Raw genomic sequence first — 19,322 nt, forward strand, 5'->3', positions numbered from 1 at the left:
TATATATATATATATATATATATATTTATTATATTTATTTATATTTGATAAGAACAAATTTATTTTTTTTTTTTACTGGGTTAAGCACATGACTTGATTAATCACATGGCTAAAGTATAACTTGACTGTATGACTAGGTGCAACATATTGTTACCACAACACTAGGATAACCATAACTAACTCTAGGTTATGATTTAATTTAACCTTATGGTAGGTTAACCCTGATGGACTAGAATCAGATGGATCAATGAAATGAATACAATATCAGTGATAATGATATATATTAATAGTTATTAAACAAGCACTTTTAACATGCTTTTGATTAACACTCATAAGTCAAATATTTAATTAAAGCCCCATTCCTGGCAAAATTTCACTAAAAAAAGAATTTTTTTGAAAAAATGCATAAGCATTACTCCAATTATTATAAACCATGGAAAAATATTGTCATAAATTTTAGTTTTATTCAAAAAAAATTGAAAAAAAAAAAAAAGAAATACAGACTATTTCTTAAATAGGAGCTTACCATTTTTTCGTCGAATTCTTCGTTACTAGGCAAATTCAGAGGTTGTAGATAGTATTCGCTGGAATGCTCTCGCTTTTTTGTATACTTTATACAGTCAATAAAGTGCGCCCTCTCTAATGAAATTGGTTTTTGTACTTCGCATCTCGCACAATGCGGTTGATGGAGTAGGCATGAGATATGTTTGTTTAATTGTCAAAATCTCGGTCAGAACCATTTTTTAACAAATTTGAAATAATTCCTATGAAATATTATATTTCACAAGTGTCAGTACTAGCAACGGAAAATATGTCGTCCATTTTTATGTGTGATAACAGAACCTAAATCGAGGTAAGGCTAGGCCTAGCCTAGCAGTGTTGGATAGGCTAACATTTCCGGCGCCTACTATATTTCTTGGTAAACATATTTTGCAAAATCAAACATAAAAGATTCATCTGCATTTATTTTGTGTGTGGAACACAAAAAATCATATTTCAGTGTTATTTTACATTTTTTTCATGTTTAGGAATCTCTAAATTCTGTTAAACTAGCAATTTTGTATTATATTTATAAATCTTTATAACATATATAAAAATCAAATTTTTCTTAACAGCTGAAATTTTGCCGGGAATGGGGCTTTAAATCCAAAATTATTATAATGATATTTGAAACATTAAAATGTTGTCAACCGATTTAAGTATCAAACATATCAAAAACAAATATCAGACATTGAATTTATAAATTTAAAATATTATAAAATAAATGCACGTTTATGATGTTGTTGGGTAAACTTTTAATGAATTAATGATGACCCAAGAGAAACATAATTATTTGAATTCAGCATCCTAAGTGTATTCTAACCCTAGTTACTGCAGATGGATTAAGTATTTTTGCTTAAGACTCTTTCAGATGCAGACAAAATTATTATGTATTTTCCTAAAAAGAGTTGAATTGCATCCCGTTTTTAAATCAAAATGTTATTATGTGTTGAAAGGCTAAGACATTTCTATCTCTCGTGTACACTTAATTTGGTTTATTCAGTGCAAGAGATACTCACATATATGACACGAAGATCAACACCACATGTCGGCAACGTGCAGCCCGTAACAGTTTTATTGCGGCCTCCGACAATCCTATGTGTGCAGCCTGCCTACCATCTTCGGCTAGAAAATCCCTTATATTCACCGATCATCTGTATAGTAGTAATTTATTAAAATTGAGCATAAAGCAGTATAGAACTATTAAAAAAGTGCGTAAAGATTTTTTCTAGAATTATCAAAGTTTGGTTGCAGCCCTCAGAGTTAAATAAAAAGTTCATTTGTGGCCCTCCTAACCATTTTGTGCCAACAATTTTGATCTATTTGGGCTGATAAGAACAAACATGACGTTCATATTCATTGATATATTGGTTGCTTAAAAAAAACAAAAAACATGCTACTAATTCAATTAAATTTTATTTTATTACAAATAAGAATACATTATGTGGATAATATAAAAATATTGCACATACATTAAAAAAATGTGATTATATAAAAAATGTTAAAAGCATATGAAAAACCATTCAAATTCAGAATAATTAATTATGAAATTATTACATTGCACATATCTTTTAAAAAAAAGTGACTATATAAAAATACTAAACAATGCCAGGCACAAAACGTTTTATTAAGAAAATAAAGAACATTTTATTAATGGTCTCTTTGGCTTTTAAACAGGAAACTTTTAATGAATGTAAAAATTAAGTTTTGGTAAGATGAACTAGGGTGGATGCTATCTCAATGAGATTAGGAAACATGCTCATATCCTGTACCTCAATAATAATGTTGAGTTGTGAGAAGTTTGCTGATTCACATTAATAATGTTGAGTAGTGTGAAGTTTTAATATTGTTGAGTTGTGACAAGTTTGCTGATTCATTTTAAAAATGAAGTTGCTGATTCACATTAATAATGTTGAGTAGTGTGAAGTTTGCTGATTCACATTAATAATGTTGAGTAGTGTGATGTTTGCTGATTCTCATTAATAATGTTGAGTTGTAAGAAGTTTGCTGATTCACATTAATATTGTTGAGTAGTGTGAAGCATGTTGATTCACATTAATAATGTTGTTACTGATTCACATTGATAATGTTCGAGTTATGTGAAGTTTGCTGATTCACTTAATAATGTTATGTAGTGTGAAGTTTTTTGATTCATCAATAATCACTTTATTAAGAAAAGAAATAAAGGAAAACATGTATAAAACACCTAGGTCAGTGTCATTAAATTGCAAGGTAAAGTCATTAAAAGAAATTAACATTTTTTAAAACAACTATATATTAAGATTACACGGATAAATTGTGTTGTTAATTAAATGATTTTATCATCATGATTATTATATTAGTTTAAATTATTCAACTCATTTCTTTTAAATCATCGATTTTTAAAACTATGTATTGCTCTCAAAATATTTACGAATCCGAGAAAAATAATTAAATTACTAGTTAAACATGAATATTAATAATAATTTTAAGTCGTTTGATTCAAGTATGGAGTCACATTTTAAAATCTACAACATAAACTGTTTTGTTGATGCTTTTTGATTGTGTTAATTTCTCTGGTTGAAATCCTGGTTTGTGGTTAGAGCACTTCCCATTTTTATAATCAAGGCAACAAATTACCTAATATTTAGCATCTTTGGATTCTGTCAGCCATAACTGTGTTCATCATGTACTTACAAACTAAAAAAGAGAAGTAAGAAAATTATATTTTGTTCCTAAACTGTTATGAACTGATCTGTTTTATCAACTTTATCATCTTTTTTTTATTCTATTCTATTTTGTGTGCACTAATGATACAACTGAATCATATAAAAGCATTGGACTGTAGGTCATTCCTGGCAGACATGGAATGAACTTTCAATCTCTTTCAATTTATGAACTTTTTTGGCTGATGCAGTTGCTCAATAAAATCATGAAACATAAAGTAATTTAAGATTGTCTCATTCATTCTAATTATTTGATATTCTCTCCAGCTGCTTCGTTTAGTCACTCAAGTCTCTTATCAATCTGAACATCCCTTGTAATAATCAGTTGTTAAAGCCATCATTGTTTCAATCATATCAAGTAAAAAACATAATTTCATCTGTATATTTTCAGGTCATGCTGCTCACACTTATTTCGAATTACAATTAACTTCCTGATATTCTGTAGGTTTGCTTCATTTTGACTTAAAGTCAGGTTCCTAATAAAATTTTGTTTAACCATCTCCTTTACTTTCCTTATTCTATGTCAATCATGTGACTTGGCACATTACTTCTCAATTTATTCTCCTTTTATCCACTTTTATCTTCCTAAACTGCTTATTGAAATGCTTGTATTTGAAAGATATAGTTATTACTTCCTTTTTTTTTGGTTAGAATAGAATAAAACATTTTTTTATGATATTATTTATTATTACATAGTAAATTTCAAATTATTAATTAAATGCTTAATTCAACAGATCATACTTTCTTTCTGATCAACCCCAATGATGCAGGCATGATTCTACCATTGAAGTACAGAATTATAGCTCTGTTTTCCCATTGGAATCTGTTTAATGTAACTGGAATGGAAGAGGATAAAGAGGATTGGACTCTTTCCCTCTTGCATTTGCTTCCAACTTTAAGTTTTATTGGCAATAACAGGATGGAATGGAATTATTATAGACACATGTGTGTTCTGGAAACTAGGTCTCATAAGAAGGCTTATTGAGAGTCTTAGATCTAGCATTTTCAAAGGAACAGTTACCACCAAGACCACGTCTTCCCTACCTTCACACTTTTAAGGGGTAACACCGGCCTTAGGGTTGCTACTACAGTTCTACAATCCTTCTCATCATTAGTCTTTACACTATTACTGTATTGAGCTAAAAAATCTTGTTTCAGCACACTTTATTTCTTCCCCAGCGTCATCGATATTTGATTACCACAACCTGTCTGTAGAAGCCTGTAGGATTTGATTTTGGCATTTCTAATAAATTAGTTCTGAAAGCTACATGAGTGCCCTCTACTTGGGATTTAATTCAACACTTGAACGTTATTTTCCCCCAACAAACCCTTGTGTCTATATTCACTAGCCGAGAAATTTGTTGAATTTTATCTTGTAATTGCACACCTATATAAACCGCTTTATGTCGTTCCCAATTTATTACAGAACACTTTCTATAAAAATATTAGTATGTAAAATTGTTGGTCCCTAAAGTGGAAGTACAATAATCGGGGTAATCTTACCTTTTTGGCAGCATTTTATATGCACTTTGATACAAGTTCTTTGTTTCTTATAGAATAATACATTTTGAAGGTACTAAACACATTTAACAGCTGCAGAAAATGGTGAAATTTAGTCCCACACACTGATTTTTGAATACTAATATGCAAAGGTTTCTGCTTTTGTTATGTTTTTTCCCTCCATTTCTTAGGTACTTGGTAAATGTTGTTCCTGTAGTTTTGTGTTTAACTTTGGAAGCTCTCTACAAATATCAGCTGTTCTTTTACGATGGTTAAATCAGTCCAACATATTCTCATCAAGGTTTGTAAATAAAATATTTGTAAAATATTATTTAAAATTTCATCTTTTTTCTATTTGTTTTATTAGTAAAATATTGTATTGTGGTAGAGTATTGTGAGCAAAGATTTCAAAGTACTGCGCACCCTGTCAATTAGACACAAAGAGATACAAGTGGCAGCTGATTATAGTATTTGATAAGGATTGTAACATTATAAATTTAATTCTTTATTTTGAAATATGCTTTAACTGCTATGAGTACATACATTAATTTTTGTTTATTTGGAACAAACCAACTTACACATCAATCCCACAGGAATGTGTTCATAAAAACTCTAAAAGTTATAAAAAATCTTACTTATAACAAGCATAAACAATGTACAAAATATCAAATTAGATTATTTAAAAACTTTACATTAACATTATTAATATACACACATAGACATTTATTGCATTATTGTACAAAATAATGATTCTATTTTGCTTGATGGAGAAAAACTGTTATGTTAATGTAATAAGTACTGTAACAACAGATATTTCCTGTCCAGCTTAGGTATTGTTTAAAATCTATTGTCCTATAAACTTATCAAAATTAAATTATTCTTAAAAATGTGACACAGACGTGAAGCATTCAGTTTGTGTGCAAGCATTCTGATTTCCTTCCAATATTTACAGAGTATAATGCACAAGCTTATTATCCTATCAAATCATTATTTCAAAAGTAGTTTGGTTTAAATTGAACAGGGCCACTAACGGAGAATAGTCGTCAATCGACATATTTCACGGGAATGCTTTACCCCTTAATTTTCTCTCAGAAGTAGAGATGTTAAATCACTTTTGTCATTTTGCCGGAACCCTAACATTGATATTGCACCTAGAGGTAGCGTGTGGTCCATAATTCCACTTTCATTAGGAAGTTTATTGATGTTGTCTTTACAAAAGCCAAAGCCTCCAATCCAACACCAAGTCACTTCTCACATGCTTGTTTTGTTACGTTGGTGACCGGCTGTCTACCTGACGACAACAAACCTTTCGCTTGACTCCCTATATTATTGTTTTAATCAATGAATCAGTTCACTAATACTCTATTAGCATCCATTGAGATTTGAAAGTATGCAAGTGGGAGGGGTGCAGGATAGACTTTAAGGACAGCCTTAATTCTTGATTCCATCTCACGACTTCTATGGCAATTTCATTTAATATTTTCAGTGATGTCACACTTAAAAACAATCTTTATAGCTTTTTAATTCAACTATTTCTCCACTTTTATCATTTATACAATGGATGTTTTAATCAAATATGTTTTATCATGGATAATATCTCAATCATCTACAAAAATTCTGTGTTCTTATTTGTCTCTATTTGTACTTCCCAATTCAATCGCATTGAACAAGTCTAGTCCAAATTTATTGCTTATGTTTTTCCTTTATAAATATATGAACTTTATGTTACCTTTATCCTTTATTTGCTTATTCTTACTCTAAATTCATAGAAACAACTCATTTAGTACTGACCTGTTTTCTGTACCTGAGTGAATGCTACTAAAAAATGGTTTTTTTTTATAGATTTTCTTAATAATGTAGTACACTATACTGGTAAAGACACTACTACTATTGATATTTTTACAACAATTTATCCACTTTCAAACCAAAGCCTCTTGCTCAATCTGAGTCTTCAAGTATAAAAAAATGTTTTTTTATACTTGAATATTATGTGCTTCTTAAATGTTATTTATGTATATGTGGTCTTTTGGGTGTAGCTAAAATAAAATGAAAATATAATATACCCTCCCTTAATAATGAATAAACTATTATTTCTAAAATTCAGAGAACCAACATACTCAGCAGAATGGACATCACTGAGAACACCATTGTCTAGTTTGGGATCTTCCTGCAGCCCTATGCTACATAGAGGTGCATTTGTAGCCAGACACACCAATGATGGCTCTACACTTGCCATTGCTATCAACCAACAAGTACCACAGAATACCAAAATGATGTTTGTCTCAACAATGACGTCTACAGCTGTGGTCTCAGATATGAAGAACTGTGGCAGCAAAAGCAAGAATCCACCCACACAGCTTGCAAGGTATGGTCACTATCATCTCATTCATTTGTTCATTCATTCACTGTCCAACAACTATAATAATAATTATGAAATTCATTCAGATTCATATGCCAGAGAAAGTGGAAAAATATTTCTGTTATACCCTGGGACTACTATCACCTCAGGTGTACCCTGCACCTAGCGTGTGTTTTTGTTTACGTTCCCCTTGCCAAACACTCATTTAAGTATTACCTAATTATTTATCTTGTTTCTAGTCTCCTATAGTATGGAATTCTGTTCCAGGTGGTTTGAATTGTCTAGGTGGTTTGACTGGTCCAGATGCTGGTCCAAGTCGCTATGGTTCAATAAACAGCTCTGTAATTTTCTTTCCCTACATAATAATAGTTTTCAACTGCTAAAAAGCTGATCAGTTTTCAGTTTCATTTCTTATTTTTGCTAATAATATAGAATTACAGGATATGTAAATTGTAAATTTTACTGAGATGTCAAGTTTAATTGGTAAGTGCTAGTAAAGTGTGTACAACAAGGGAAATAGTGTGAGATATTAGTTTACAAGGCAGCCCTGGTGTAAAATGGTCTCTTTCAATCAGATGATAGCTTTTCGATCAAGCACATGACAGGGGATAGTAGCGAGCTATACACTGCTTGTATTGATAAGTGATTATTCTTGGATATCGCTGCAGGGTACGCTGAGGGAGAACGGGTCGGCGTATGTCTTCTGAATTGTGGCATCTTGTAAGCGATCAATCCTGCTTTGTACAGAGGCTGTATTAATAATACTGGCAGCCATTTTTAACAAATGGAAACCTGGCTTGTATCAGTTTCCAAATTAAAAGTAAACAAACTTCCTGAACAATCGTGAAAATTGAAAATCTTTGACATAAGGTTGATATATTGCTGATAAATGTATTCCATGTAGTATAAAAATGATTCCCATAGTACTTCATATTTTGACATCTCTTCTAATTTTTATCTGCCTTTTAAAACTTCATTTGAAATGTTTCAATTATTTAAAGTTCAGGGTTGCTGTATTGGCCAAAGAGACATTTTTCAATGTTATTTCCTGTATTGGCATATTTTTATCTAAAGCATAACATAAAGGCAAACATATTGTATGCTTTATCATTATCTACTTTAACACTAATAATTACCATTATTTTTTATTGAATCTATACCTACGTAAGCAATTGAGGCAAAAGCTTCTGATATAAAATTTATTTTAGTCATAATAGTGCTACCAACTTATTGTTTTACTGACTAATATGACTACTCCACAACTTTTGATACTCCTTTTATTTTGGTTGTTAATTTTACATTTATTTTGTTTTCATTTTGTTGATATAAAGCACATTGGTGCCATTTTCAATTGAAAGGTTGGTTTCATCGTCATCCAACTGCTTTTTTCCTCAACCCTTCTCACATATTATATCTGCTTTCTCCACTCCATTAAATAAATATAACTTTTGATCAGTTTATATACTTTACTCAGATAGATACTACTTTGATTTGTAGAAATTACAATAATAATCCATGAAAGAACATAATCCATGAGATGAACTATTCTTTAGCATCAATTGACGGTATGTTATGTCTCACAATTGCATGTGTAAAGATTAGGTATATTGATTCCTCCGGTAACTTTCTTATATATCAAAAGGAAAGAAGTGAAGTTTCATTAGTGAAAGGTTTTTGATATCAAGATGACGGCCCTCCCCATATATATACTTTCAGTAGAGCTTGTTCGATAAGCATGTAGGTAGTAGTGCATATTATTCATGTTTCAAAATCTATGGGTTTTAGATCCTTGTCTGGGCTTTCAGCTTTCCCTTTGTCACTATTTTGTGATGTGTGTATACTACTTGCAGTTTTCTTTTTTTTTTTTGTTGGAGATGCACATTAAATTCAGGAAATACAGTATTAAATGCTAAGTAGAGTTGTAGTATATAATATATTTATGTTTGAGCTGTAACTGCATACCATTGTAAGTAATCTATATAGCATTTTGGGTCACATTGCTGACAATCGCAATACTATTTTATCAAACATTTTAGGCCATGGTTATTTATCTGACGATTTTACACAAATCCGAGGTGCTGATTGGTGGCATATAACCCTAAGCTTAATCTCGCTAATTTTTACTACACTTCTTTACCTGAAGACGTGTACTGTGTAGACGAAATCTTGTGACAATAAATATCTCAATCAGTCGCAGAAGTGCTACTGTTGCTTTAATTTTTGTGTAATAAAATAGACTGTTTCAGCTTATCACATAATTTAACTTCAGAATGTTGGAATTTATATACTCAAGCTTTATTTTAAAAATTGCATAATACAGAATCCTGCAATTTCTGTTGCAGTCTTGTTACTGGTGTATGTTGTAATTAACATAAACTTTTCCAACATTTTATGCCACCTGTAGACCATCAAGCCACATGGTAATATTTTGCACCACATGTACAGTATATACGTATAACATTTTTATCAATTTGTATGTCATTGTAGACACATAAAGTAAAGAAACTAAATTGTTTGAAACGCTCTGAAGTTTCATAGATGCCTAAGTGATTAACATTCCATTACAAAATGACATTCAAGATGACAACTAGATATTGTGCAACCTGCAACAATGAAAGTAAACCTACACACAACTTAATGACGTAACCAGCCAATCAAGAAATCTTAAACAGAATATTGTAGTTGCAAATGTCTACGTTTTAAAATGACTAAACCCAGAAATTATGATGATGTAGTGGCCAAAAAGAAAACAAATACAGGTGTAACTAAAAGACAGGTATAAAAAAAAAAAAAAAATAAAGCAATACAGGTATAACTAAAAACTATATATATTATATATAAAACAAACAAAATGGTGTAAGTAAAAAGAAAAAAAGACAGGTGTTATTTAAGAAAAAAATAAAGTGTAACTAAAAAAAACAAACTAAAAAAAAAAACAAACCATAACTGGCAAGTGTAACTATACAAATAAAAACCAATACAAGCGTAACTAAAAAACCAATACAGGTGCAACTAAAAAAAGCAAGATAGGTGTAACTAGAAAAAAAAAACAAGACGTGTAACTAAAAAAAACAAGTTGTAAATGACCTTAGATTTATATCAAAACATTTTTTTTTTTAAACTTGTTAATTTTAGGGGGAATTTTTCTGAACTCTTGAAGGTCAAATACTGATAGTTCAGGCACCTAAGAAATTTTCTGAGGAACTTCCGCAGTGAAAATTCCTGTTTTGTGTCGCATGGCAGAATCAAATGGGGAAGATGTTAAAAATTGAAAAGACCATACTCAGTCAAAATATACCTGTACATTTCAATTCACTGATTTATTGAAAAACATCTGATTTGTGTTTTTTGTTTTTATTTTTGTAGAAATAAAATATGTATTATTCAATCAACAAAGCCACATATGGCCACTGAAGTTTAAAATGATTACTTCAAAAAATTTATTGAATTTGCATCTCAAACAAATATATAAACAAGTGTATTCATAATTATTTTTTCGATTTTTAAATGTCTAAACATAGGAATTTGAGACAAATTGAATACAAAAATTAAAGGTTTCACTTCTGCATGTGTATAAAGATGCGTCAGAAACGAAAGTCGAGACTACAAAAGGATAAGATAGTAGTTACAAATGCTCAATGGGAGGTAATTATTCTACGAGTCATCAGACCCTTAAGAATGGTCACAAAACCCTAATTGATATATTAACAAGACAGGTAGTAAAGGCTTCTTCTAAGTCTCTAGTGATATATAAACATGTTGCTACATGTTAATGTGTCAGATTCTGTTATCAAATTTGAAACTCATCTGTTGTAGCAGTGTTCTCTGAAATCTCTCTAGTGTGAGCTAGTAGACAAGACCTGACATCATGTATGGCAACGCCCTTCGGAAAGTTCCCTGGTTCATGTGCATGCTGTTATCAAATCAGTTTCTTGTTAAAAGTAACTGAAATAAACTGGATGGTAAGCCTCTCTCAACAATGATATAATGACAGCAATGTTAACGTGAGAGGGGAAATTACTCCTGATATCCAATTTAGATTTTCAAACACTTATGGGAATTTGGAAATATAAGATTGTAATTTAGGTTTGATAATAGCAGTGAAAATGGGTTTGAAGTCTGTAAAAATTGTTTAGAATTGGAAAAATGTTTACCTTCAAGCTTCTGGTCATGTGGTCATCAGTTTTCTTGTGCCACAGTGGCTGTCAATCAATCAATATTATCAGTAGAAAAACTAATGTTGCAACACCTGCCTTGAAATGTCCAATGCAAATGTTTCATTTGGTGTTAGTGTCTGGTACAGCATACTTGGTTTTTATCACATAGAAGGTTAACACATTTATTGATAAAGGTGAGAATGTGACAGATGGACATGGTTTTTTAAAAAAAGTTTATGTTGATTCACATCCAACTGTGGGAAGCCTGCCAATTACAGAATGAAAACATACAAGATAAAAAAAATGCAAAACCATAAATTTATTATAAGAATAGGTGTAGGAGTTATTTTTTGCTCTGCTGATGTGTTATCATACTGAATACTCAGTATGTTCCGTAATACTTGCAAAAAAAAAATGACATTCAGATAACTAGCCTGGTGTCATAACCACTAGGTCACCCTGTACTTAGTGACTAGTGTTACTTCAATTAACATCCTAGCATTTGATAATACTTGCAAAAAAAATGCAAGTGATTCAGGTAGGAATGAACCCATGACATTCAGATAACTAGCCTGGTGTCATAACCACTATGTCACCCTGTACTTAGTGACTAGTGCTACTCCAATTAACATCCTAGCATTTGCCTTTTCTTCTTTAGAAAGTAAAACAGTTATAATTGTCTCTCCACATGTCTTTTAACTACTATACACTTTTCACATTTGTTATATAACATCTGAAATTATTAATGTAATAGTTATTGTATTGTTAATATCTAATAACACAATTTAATAAAAAAGACAACTTATATATAGCTATTGCACAATAAATTTAAGTTGTTTGCTGGGTCTAGTTTAAACCAGCTTTAAAGCTACGATCACATCAAGCCCGGATCCGGTCCGGAGCCCGGACAAAAAATCGTGAGTGGCTACGTTTTTTGAATGCTGCGTTCACATCACGCACGGAACATGGTTGTTCGGGTTAAGTATGCATTCGTTCGATTGGTTCGAACCAACCAAGCTTGTTGCTGATTGGTCCAGGGAAAAAAAAATGTACGATTTCAGGTTACAAATGGCTCTCAGATCCATCGATCCGGATCCGGAGTCCGGATTGGAAATCGTACGAATTTGATGTGAACGGTCATATTATTTACCACTGAACCCATTTTTTCACAATTTTTTTCTCCAGACTCCGGACAGGCACCCGGGCTTGATGTGAACGTACTGTAGCTTAAATCTATGACGCTCAACTTTCAAGCATTCTATTTCAAATCCTCAATAATGTCATCTTTATTTAACTACATTTTCTCTTACCTTGTATATCAATATATATTTTTTGAATAGTATTGTTTTTTTGAGCTCCATCCAATGTTCCTTTGAAGTTTGTTTTAAACGTTGTAGTTAAGTATTCCTTTTTTACTGTGTGTTTAAATCTTCTTTTTAAACTTTCTGTTGTTAAGAACTGAACCACTTTGGAAATCAGTACTATGTATTGAAAGTGTGAATTTAGTATAAACAAAGAATAAATAAATAAATAAATAGTTCTGTTCAGTTACTCATCGATGCCTGTTCAGCATCTGGATGAGTACACAGTGACGGGCTGTCTCAAAGGATGTAATGGTTTTTTATAGTGCAGATGAGTCAATTATGTACACTGGCCCTACAGTTTATAGTCCTTATCCGAGAAGACTAGTTCCACCTCCAGAATTACAGGGGAGCGTGTTGTTCAAACCAGCGCCGATATTATGGCTGTCGGGTGCTGCACCCTTGCCGTAACCGCTCAGCAATTCGACTGCCCAATCACCACCAGGAGAATCTCACTGGAACTAAGTCTTTAGACTTCCGTATAGTTTAGGTTATTCTGGTTTTTATACCAATTAAATCCCACCCAACTGATTCAAAATAAAAGACAATATGTTTATTCTTTTACAGGTTAGCAATGCATAAGGATTACTCACTTAAAAGATCGTTCAAGAAATATAGCAGTAAACCAGAAATATTTGTAGCATACATAGGAATCTTAAGTACACAGGTGTCCATACCTTTTATTAGAGCAATCATCGACCTAAATCTAGCAATAGCACTAAGTAACTCTATACTCAGTTCAGTGTTTATTGGAAATTAACTTAAAGTTCCCTCCCATAATCAAATCATTGAATGTAATTACTTCATTGACATCCACACCCAAAAATGCCATCAATATTACAACAATTGCTTTAGACTCAGACACCCAAGTATTTTTCAACATCTGCTGCTTGAACTATTGGGCAAAAATCTTAATAAACTGCAGGTGAATCTGTTAACACTGTGTATTAGTTGTACATATCATTTACAGATCTTTAGATGACAAATGTATTGCCATGAATCATGTCTCCCTTAGGTTTCCCCTTCAAGTTCTTGCCTGTAGTTTCTCATGATATACTGTTAGTAAATATCAAGATATATTTGACCAACTCTTTCTCATATTAGATTCTTTAATGTTCTTTTAATTTTCATGCATTTTTGTACAACTCCCTGGTAATAATAACACTTTTTAAAGGAAACTATTCAGCCAATTGTAGGGCAATTTTAATAACTTTTAACTGAACTTTCATTTAACTTCTGTCACAAAATATTGCATTTTATGCTTTGTGAGGTTGTTTCTCTCGCTATTCATGAGGCATCAAACTTGATGCAAGCACACACCTGTTTGCTAGATGAATATCAATTAGTTTTACAAGTTTGTACCATGGAGACTAAAGTCCTATGGTACATTTGGAATCCTAAGAGGGAACAGGTCAGATACTATACTTGATTATTATAAACAAAATATCAGATATTTAGTCATCATTTCAACAACACCCTTTTCTGGTTGTTTTGCTGACATGAATTTGTCAGGTAAATACAATTTTTAGAATTTTTTTCAGAAACCTGGATTAATCTGTATTGATAATTAGAATTGTGACATTGCGTTATATAGCAGATTCATTACTATTATTATCGATATTATTATTAACATTATTATTATCGTCATCACCTTACAAGGTACCTACAAAAATATTGTCAGTTGGAGGCTACAGTAAATAAAAAATTACAATTTTAAAATGTGTAGAGATTGCAATTATTAGTCTATAATTTGATATAATTGAAAGTACTTAAAAGCTTGGTAAAAGTGTTTGGTTTTCTAGTGTGGTGTGAAAGCTTGAGATTGGGTCAGTAGTATGAATATGTGAGACTCAGTAAGTCTGTTAATTATTAATCCTGAAAGGAAGTTAAGGTTATAGTGTCAGTATGTAGGTTAATATTTCAAAGGTGACAAGTAAGTTATTAAATTAGAACACTATTTTTGTAACAGTTTCTTTAGATTTCTCAATATCTTGATATTTCCTAAATGCTACGTTCAATGAAACGGTAATAGTAGTAATTATAGTGTTTTTCCATAGTGATCACCTTTACATTAATTAAAGCCAGTTGGTTGGTTTTCGTTTCTGTTGATTTTCTGCTGATACATGAGGATGGGTAAAGATTGGTGCATTTAAACATCTTATTTGGTTGCATTTTGAAAGAGGGAGACTGTAATCTATGCAGCCATTCATATGTGCCTGTCTCTGTAATGTTATCAAGAAGTGTAAAACCAGCCTGTGTTGTTTATGCTGTGTCTTCTGATTCTACGTTTATCCATCTCATTTCCTTCAGTAATTACTGTTTTCTTTCCAATTTACACCCTATCTTCCACCACGGGTCTTATTTTGCCCTTGAGTACAAATGACATGATAAAGCTGATCTGTCTCAAGACCTCTACCGAATCATATCCTTGAATGTGTAGTCGCTTCATATTTCATTTCTCCCCAATACTAACTTTCCTCCTGAGTCTGTAGATGTTCCCGTGAGCTAGGCCCGTTTATACTTCCCTAGAACTGATCGCTTCCTGTTTGTTTTGTAAATTATGTGCTTAGTCAGGATTTGTATTCCTTTTTTGAAATACATGTACCCCTTTTAGATCTGCTAGGGTCTCTAGGTAACACTGTGGTGTAGTCTGGACTGTGTGAGGAGTGCAGGCAGGGTAGCCAGAGAATCTGTTGTATATTTGCTGTTGACATGTTTTTCCTGCTTTACAGACGATGTCAATGGGTTATGAAAGATCCGCTACATTTGTACCCGAAAACGCTTCCTCGCTATCTTGTCCCCATCTGGTTCATTGCGAGTATCTTGAATAAGGATTGAAAATCTACAGACCGTATTAACTTTCAGTTTTTCTTTTTTTTAAATTGATGTGCACCCTTGCACTACATCATGGTATTGGAATTGATCCCCATTTTGTTAGTGCTTTCATTTTGTATACAAGAGTATGCGATATTAAAATAATATATAGTATGGTTATGCAATAATAATTCACTCACATTCAATGAAACAGAAGCACTTAGGTGAATAGAATAAAGTACTGTGCATTATAAACTTAAATTTGCAATTAAATATCGGATCTATGGTGAGCTTATTTATTTTGGTATTCAGCAATGGCGGTTTGGATACATCAGTTGAAAAGCTATTGAAACTACTTCAAGTATCATGTACACCATCAATATTATGTAAAACAATAAAGTACTGTACCATTAAAGAAATATCAAGACATACCACCATATTAGTCACGTTCACATTTCTCTATCGATCGCGAGAGGTTGAGGCACTTTGTCATGAGGGGATTGTGTTAGATAAAAAAAATGGCCAAATCGCGTTCGCTGCTGCTTTTGAAGCAACTGGAAATAAATTTATGTCACTTCCCCAATTGGTTGTAAATATGCTAGGCCAGCGATTTCTGATCCTAGACATGGGTGGAGGAGGCATTGACGATTCTCCAACAGTCCCCAACTGACATATTTGGGTGATCGCCGATCCGTCAGCGAATAGCCTGGCACAAACAAAAATATAGTTGCCATTTTCTTGTGTATTTTTGACTTGTTCTTTGCGACCTAAGACATGTGAACGCGGTAATTATAGTTTGACATACTTTTATTTTCTTTATCTGTAATCATGAATAATTATATTTACAGATCGTATCGTGTTGGTAGCATGGAATGGACCATCGACTCCCTATTCCTAGTTTGCATAACTATGAGAGGATCTTTATGTATATTCTCACGGCTTGGTGAACTGCTGGTCTTGCAAGCTGAAGGGTGCTCTGTTGAGTTGGGTCCAGCTTATTTTTTACCCTTTCATCCTGTTATTACTATCAGGTAATTAGTAGTTATTAAAATAACATTCAAAATTAATTCTATGGCAATGTCTGATGATAATCTAAAAATATGGTTTAAAAAATTAAGTGGTGGGTGTTTACTCTGTAATATTTAATTTTTCATCCATACCAGTAAACATTGTATTTTGCTGTGCTAGCTTCGTCCTTGGCTCATCTTACTTATAGCACATGATCTCATTAAATCTCAATAGGCATCCACAAAACCTCAAATAGAAGCCCCAAAGGGCATACCGTAATCTTGAGAAGAAGCCCATCTTGAATTGAAATCCCCTCATTAGTTTGCAAAAGTAGCCTCAAAAAGAAGACCATGGGCTTTTCAAGAGAGCATTGGCTATTTTTTGAGATAGTGCAGTACATACACATTACATGAATTACAAGGAAACAAAAAAAGTTTAAAAAGTGCTTGGTTTATACAGTAGTTTAGGTGATTAAATGCCGGTTAATACAATCCATGATACAGATTGATATTACAGTGGCTCTATTTATTGTATTATAGTAGTAATTCTTAAAATTTACAGCATTCATTTTGAAAAGAGCCCCCCTCCCCCTCTTTACATTGCAAAAGTAGCGAAAGCCCATCCAAAGTTCACAAAAAAAAAAAAAAAAAGCACATGGCGACAGTTTGAGTTTTTAGGGTAGGCCAGCAATATGCAAATTTATGTTTAGTGTACTTCACACCATAAAAGGATGTGGTTATGTAGGACCATAGCAACAATCTCTAAGGTATAGGCCATAGTGGAATTGTTTATTGCCCACTGACCAATAAACTATAAATGGACAATTGGGAATATCACTTTCTTATCACTTTAATATCAATAAAAAAATGATCAATCTGTTTAATCATATTTGACTGCCCTCTTGATCACCAATTCTATTGAAATATATGTAATATTTTACAATCAGATAAATGAAAACAGGTGGAATCATTTTGAGGATTAGCAATGATTTATACTCAAAATGATGATTTAAATTAGTTACAGATATAATTCACTTTTATCAAAATGCTATCAAACTGAACTAGCATGAAATCAGTCCCCTCTGAGCCACTTTTCAAGGGTGTGTTCGTTTAAGCGCCAAAAATGTTAGTTTTTCATCATGACAGCATCAAGATAGAGTCAACTCCAGACTTGTATTTTAACATGTATGATGTGTGTGATTTTGGTTAATGGCCTAATGATTGGCAACTTGGATGATTGTGTTTGAAAACATATTCATGAGGGATGTGATGGCAGCTTGCCAGTGATATGTCTGGTAATTATACCAGACATACAGCTACTTTTCTTGAATAAATCTTTTTCTCTCTTGAATTGAATTCAGTTTGATAATTAAAAAAAATTTTTTTTTGTCATTCATTACCGTAACTTCTCACTCTTGCTCTTCATTTTTTTTGTTACACTATGAATTTTTAGCGGTGTTATGTTACAATGCCATTTTATGGCATTGTACAAAATTCAAAACTTTGTTCTAGTGTAATATACTAAAACAAAGTTCTAGTGTAATATACTGGATCTTAAAATGTATATATCTTTTTAGAACAATGAATAATGAAGATGGGAATGGTAACTCTGACAACTCTGAATCTGACCCAATGAAGCAACGTTTTTCGGTGACAACACATCCCACACAACCAATGATACTTTGCTCAGATGGCTATCTGGTGACAGTGCTGTCTCTACCAGCAGACCTCACATGTGAAGCAACAATAGAACAGTACCTTATAGAAGGACATGACACTCTTTCAAAGCTGAATGACCAGTGGCAACTTGGTGTAACATTAAAGCCACTAGTATTCACAAAGATGGTAAAGCCAAAAGCAGCTGAAATACTAGTTAGTCCAAACCAAAACAATTCACACCCTTTTCCATCATTGAAAAGAAGTGCTTTCTTTGGATTCCGTAAACCTGAAACACTGAATCTTGCGGCAGACGTGATAGACGGTCGTGAAAAGTGTGCACTAACAGCAAGTAGCGATTTCTCAGATTATGGTAAACCATTTGATTCGGTGAATGAGGGTAAAATAATGTTTGGAACAATGGATAGTATTGATGGAAGGGTTGAAACAAGTGCTGACTTCAATGAGCTGTTGGTGCTGGTGAAAAAAGCTCATCGAGCGATATTGTCAGCCTGGGGTCTTGGAGTCTCAGTAACTGACAAATGGTCTTTACAATTGGAATCACTGATGCAGCACACAGCACGTTTAATCAGTATACTAATGCAAGTTCTCATGAAATGCGATGGTAATTTACTCAGGACTGATTCTACCAACTTGTTGAGGAACAACTTTTCAAAGTTTGCTAAACGCTATCCTCGTATTTTCAGGGTTCTTCTTCTATTCAAATGTACAATGAATCTACTTCACTGGGATACACTCCATAAAAACTTGCTTCCACATATGCTCAAGTTGATCCATGACGTGATCCAGCATTTGTTGACTACTAGTAGTGGCAAAAACAAACACGTAAAAGCATTTGCCTGCTTGTACCGCATGTTACATTATTCAGAATTCCAAATCAACTCAATTTACTCATACACAAGTGTTGTACAACCAAGCTTTGATTTTGCACACCTTGAAAGAAAGTTCTATGAGAGTGATGTGATGGAATCGGCAGTCTTCCAGAACATTGCGAGTCATCAAGACGTTGAAAAAGCTGTACCTGTTGCTAGGCTAAAAGCTATAGCAACCGTTCAGGAGATCCTAGACCAAACCAAATCGTTGCGTGGGTCTCTGACACGCTCACTCTGGCATTCAGGAACCAAAGTGGCTAGTAGACATCTGCCAGCTAAAAGGTGAGGTATCAATTTCTTTGGAAAATGTCTGATTGCAGCTGCGTATAC

The 19,322-nt window shown here is 32.7% G+C and overlaps 1 protein-coding gene across 1 annotated transcript in view; it reads left to right on the forward strand.

Moving 5' to 3' along the window:
* LOC117123748 (ciliogenesis and planar polarity effector 1-like) overlaps window positions 1-19,322 on the forward strand; it is a 36,929-nt gene that overhangs the window by 12,919 nt on the left and 4,688 nt on the right. Inside the window, exons 3-6 of the mRNA XM_033269757.1 lie at window positions 4,937-5,046; window positions 6,850-7,110; window positions 16,285-16,467; window positions 18,021-19,274. Of these exons, the coding sequence (XP_033125648.1) occupies window positions 4,937-5,046; window positions 6,850-7,110; window positions 16,285-16,467; window positions 18,021-19,274 (1,808 nt within the window). The remainder of the gene's footprint in view (window positions 1-4,936; window positions 5,047-6,849; window positions 7,111-16,284; window positions 16,468-18,020; window positions 19,275-19,322) is intronic.

The sequence above is a fragment of the Anneissia japonica genome, unplaced genomic scaffold, assembly GCF_011630105.1.
Source record: "Anneissia japonica isolate Jap-2015-1 unplaced genomic scaffold, ASM1163010v1 scaffold1104_len307771_cov217, whole genome shotgun sequence".
Taxonomy (NCBI): domain Eukaryota; kingdom Metazoa; phylum Echinodermata; class Crinoidea; order Comatulida; family Comatulidae; genus Anneissia; species Anneissia japonica.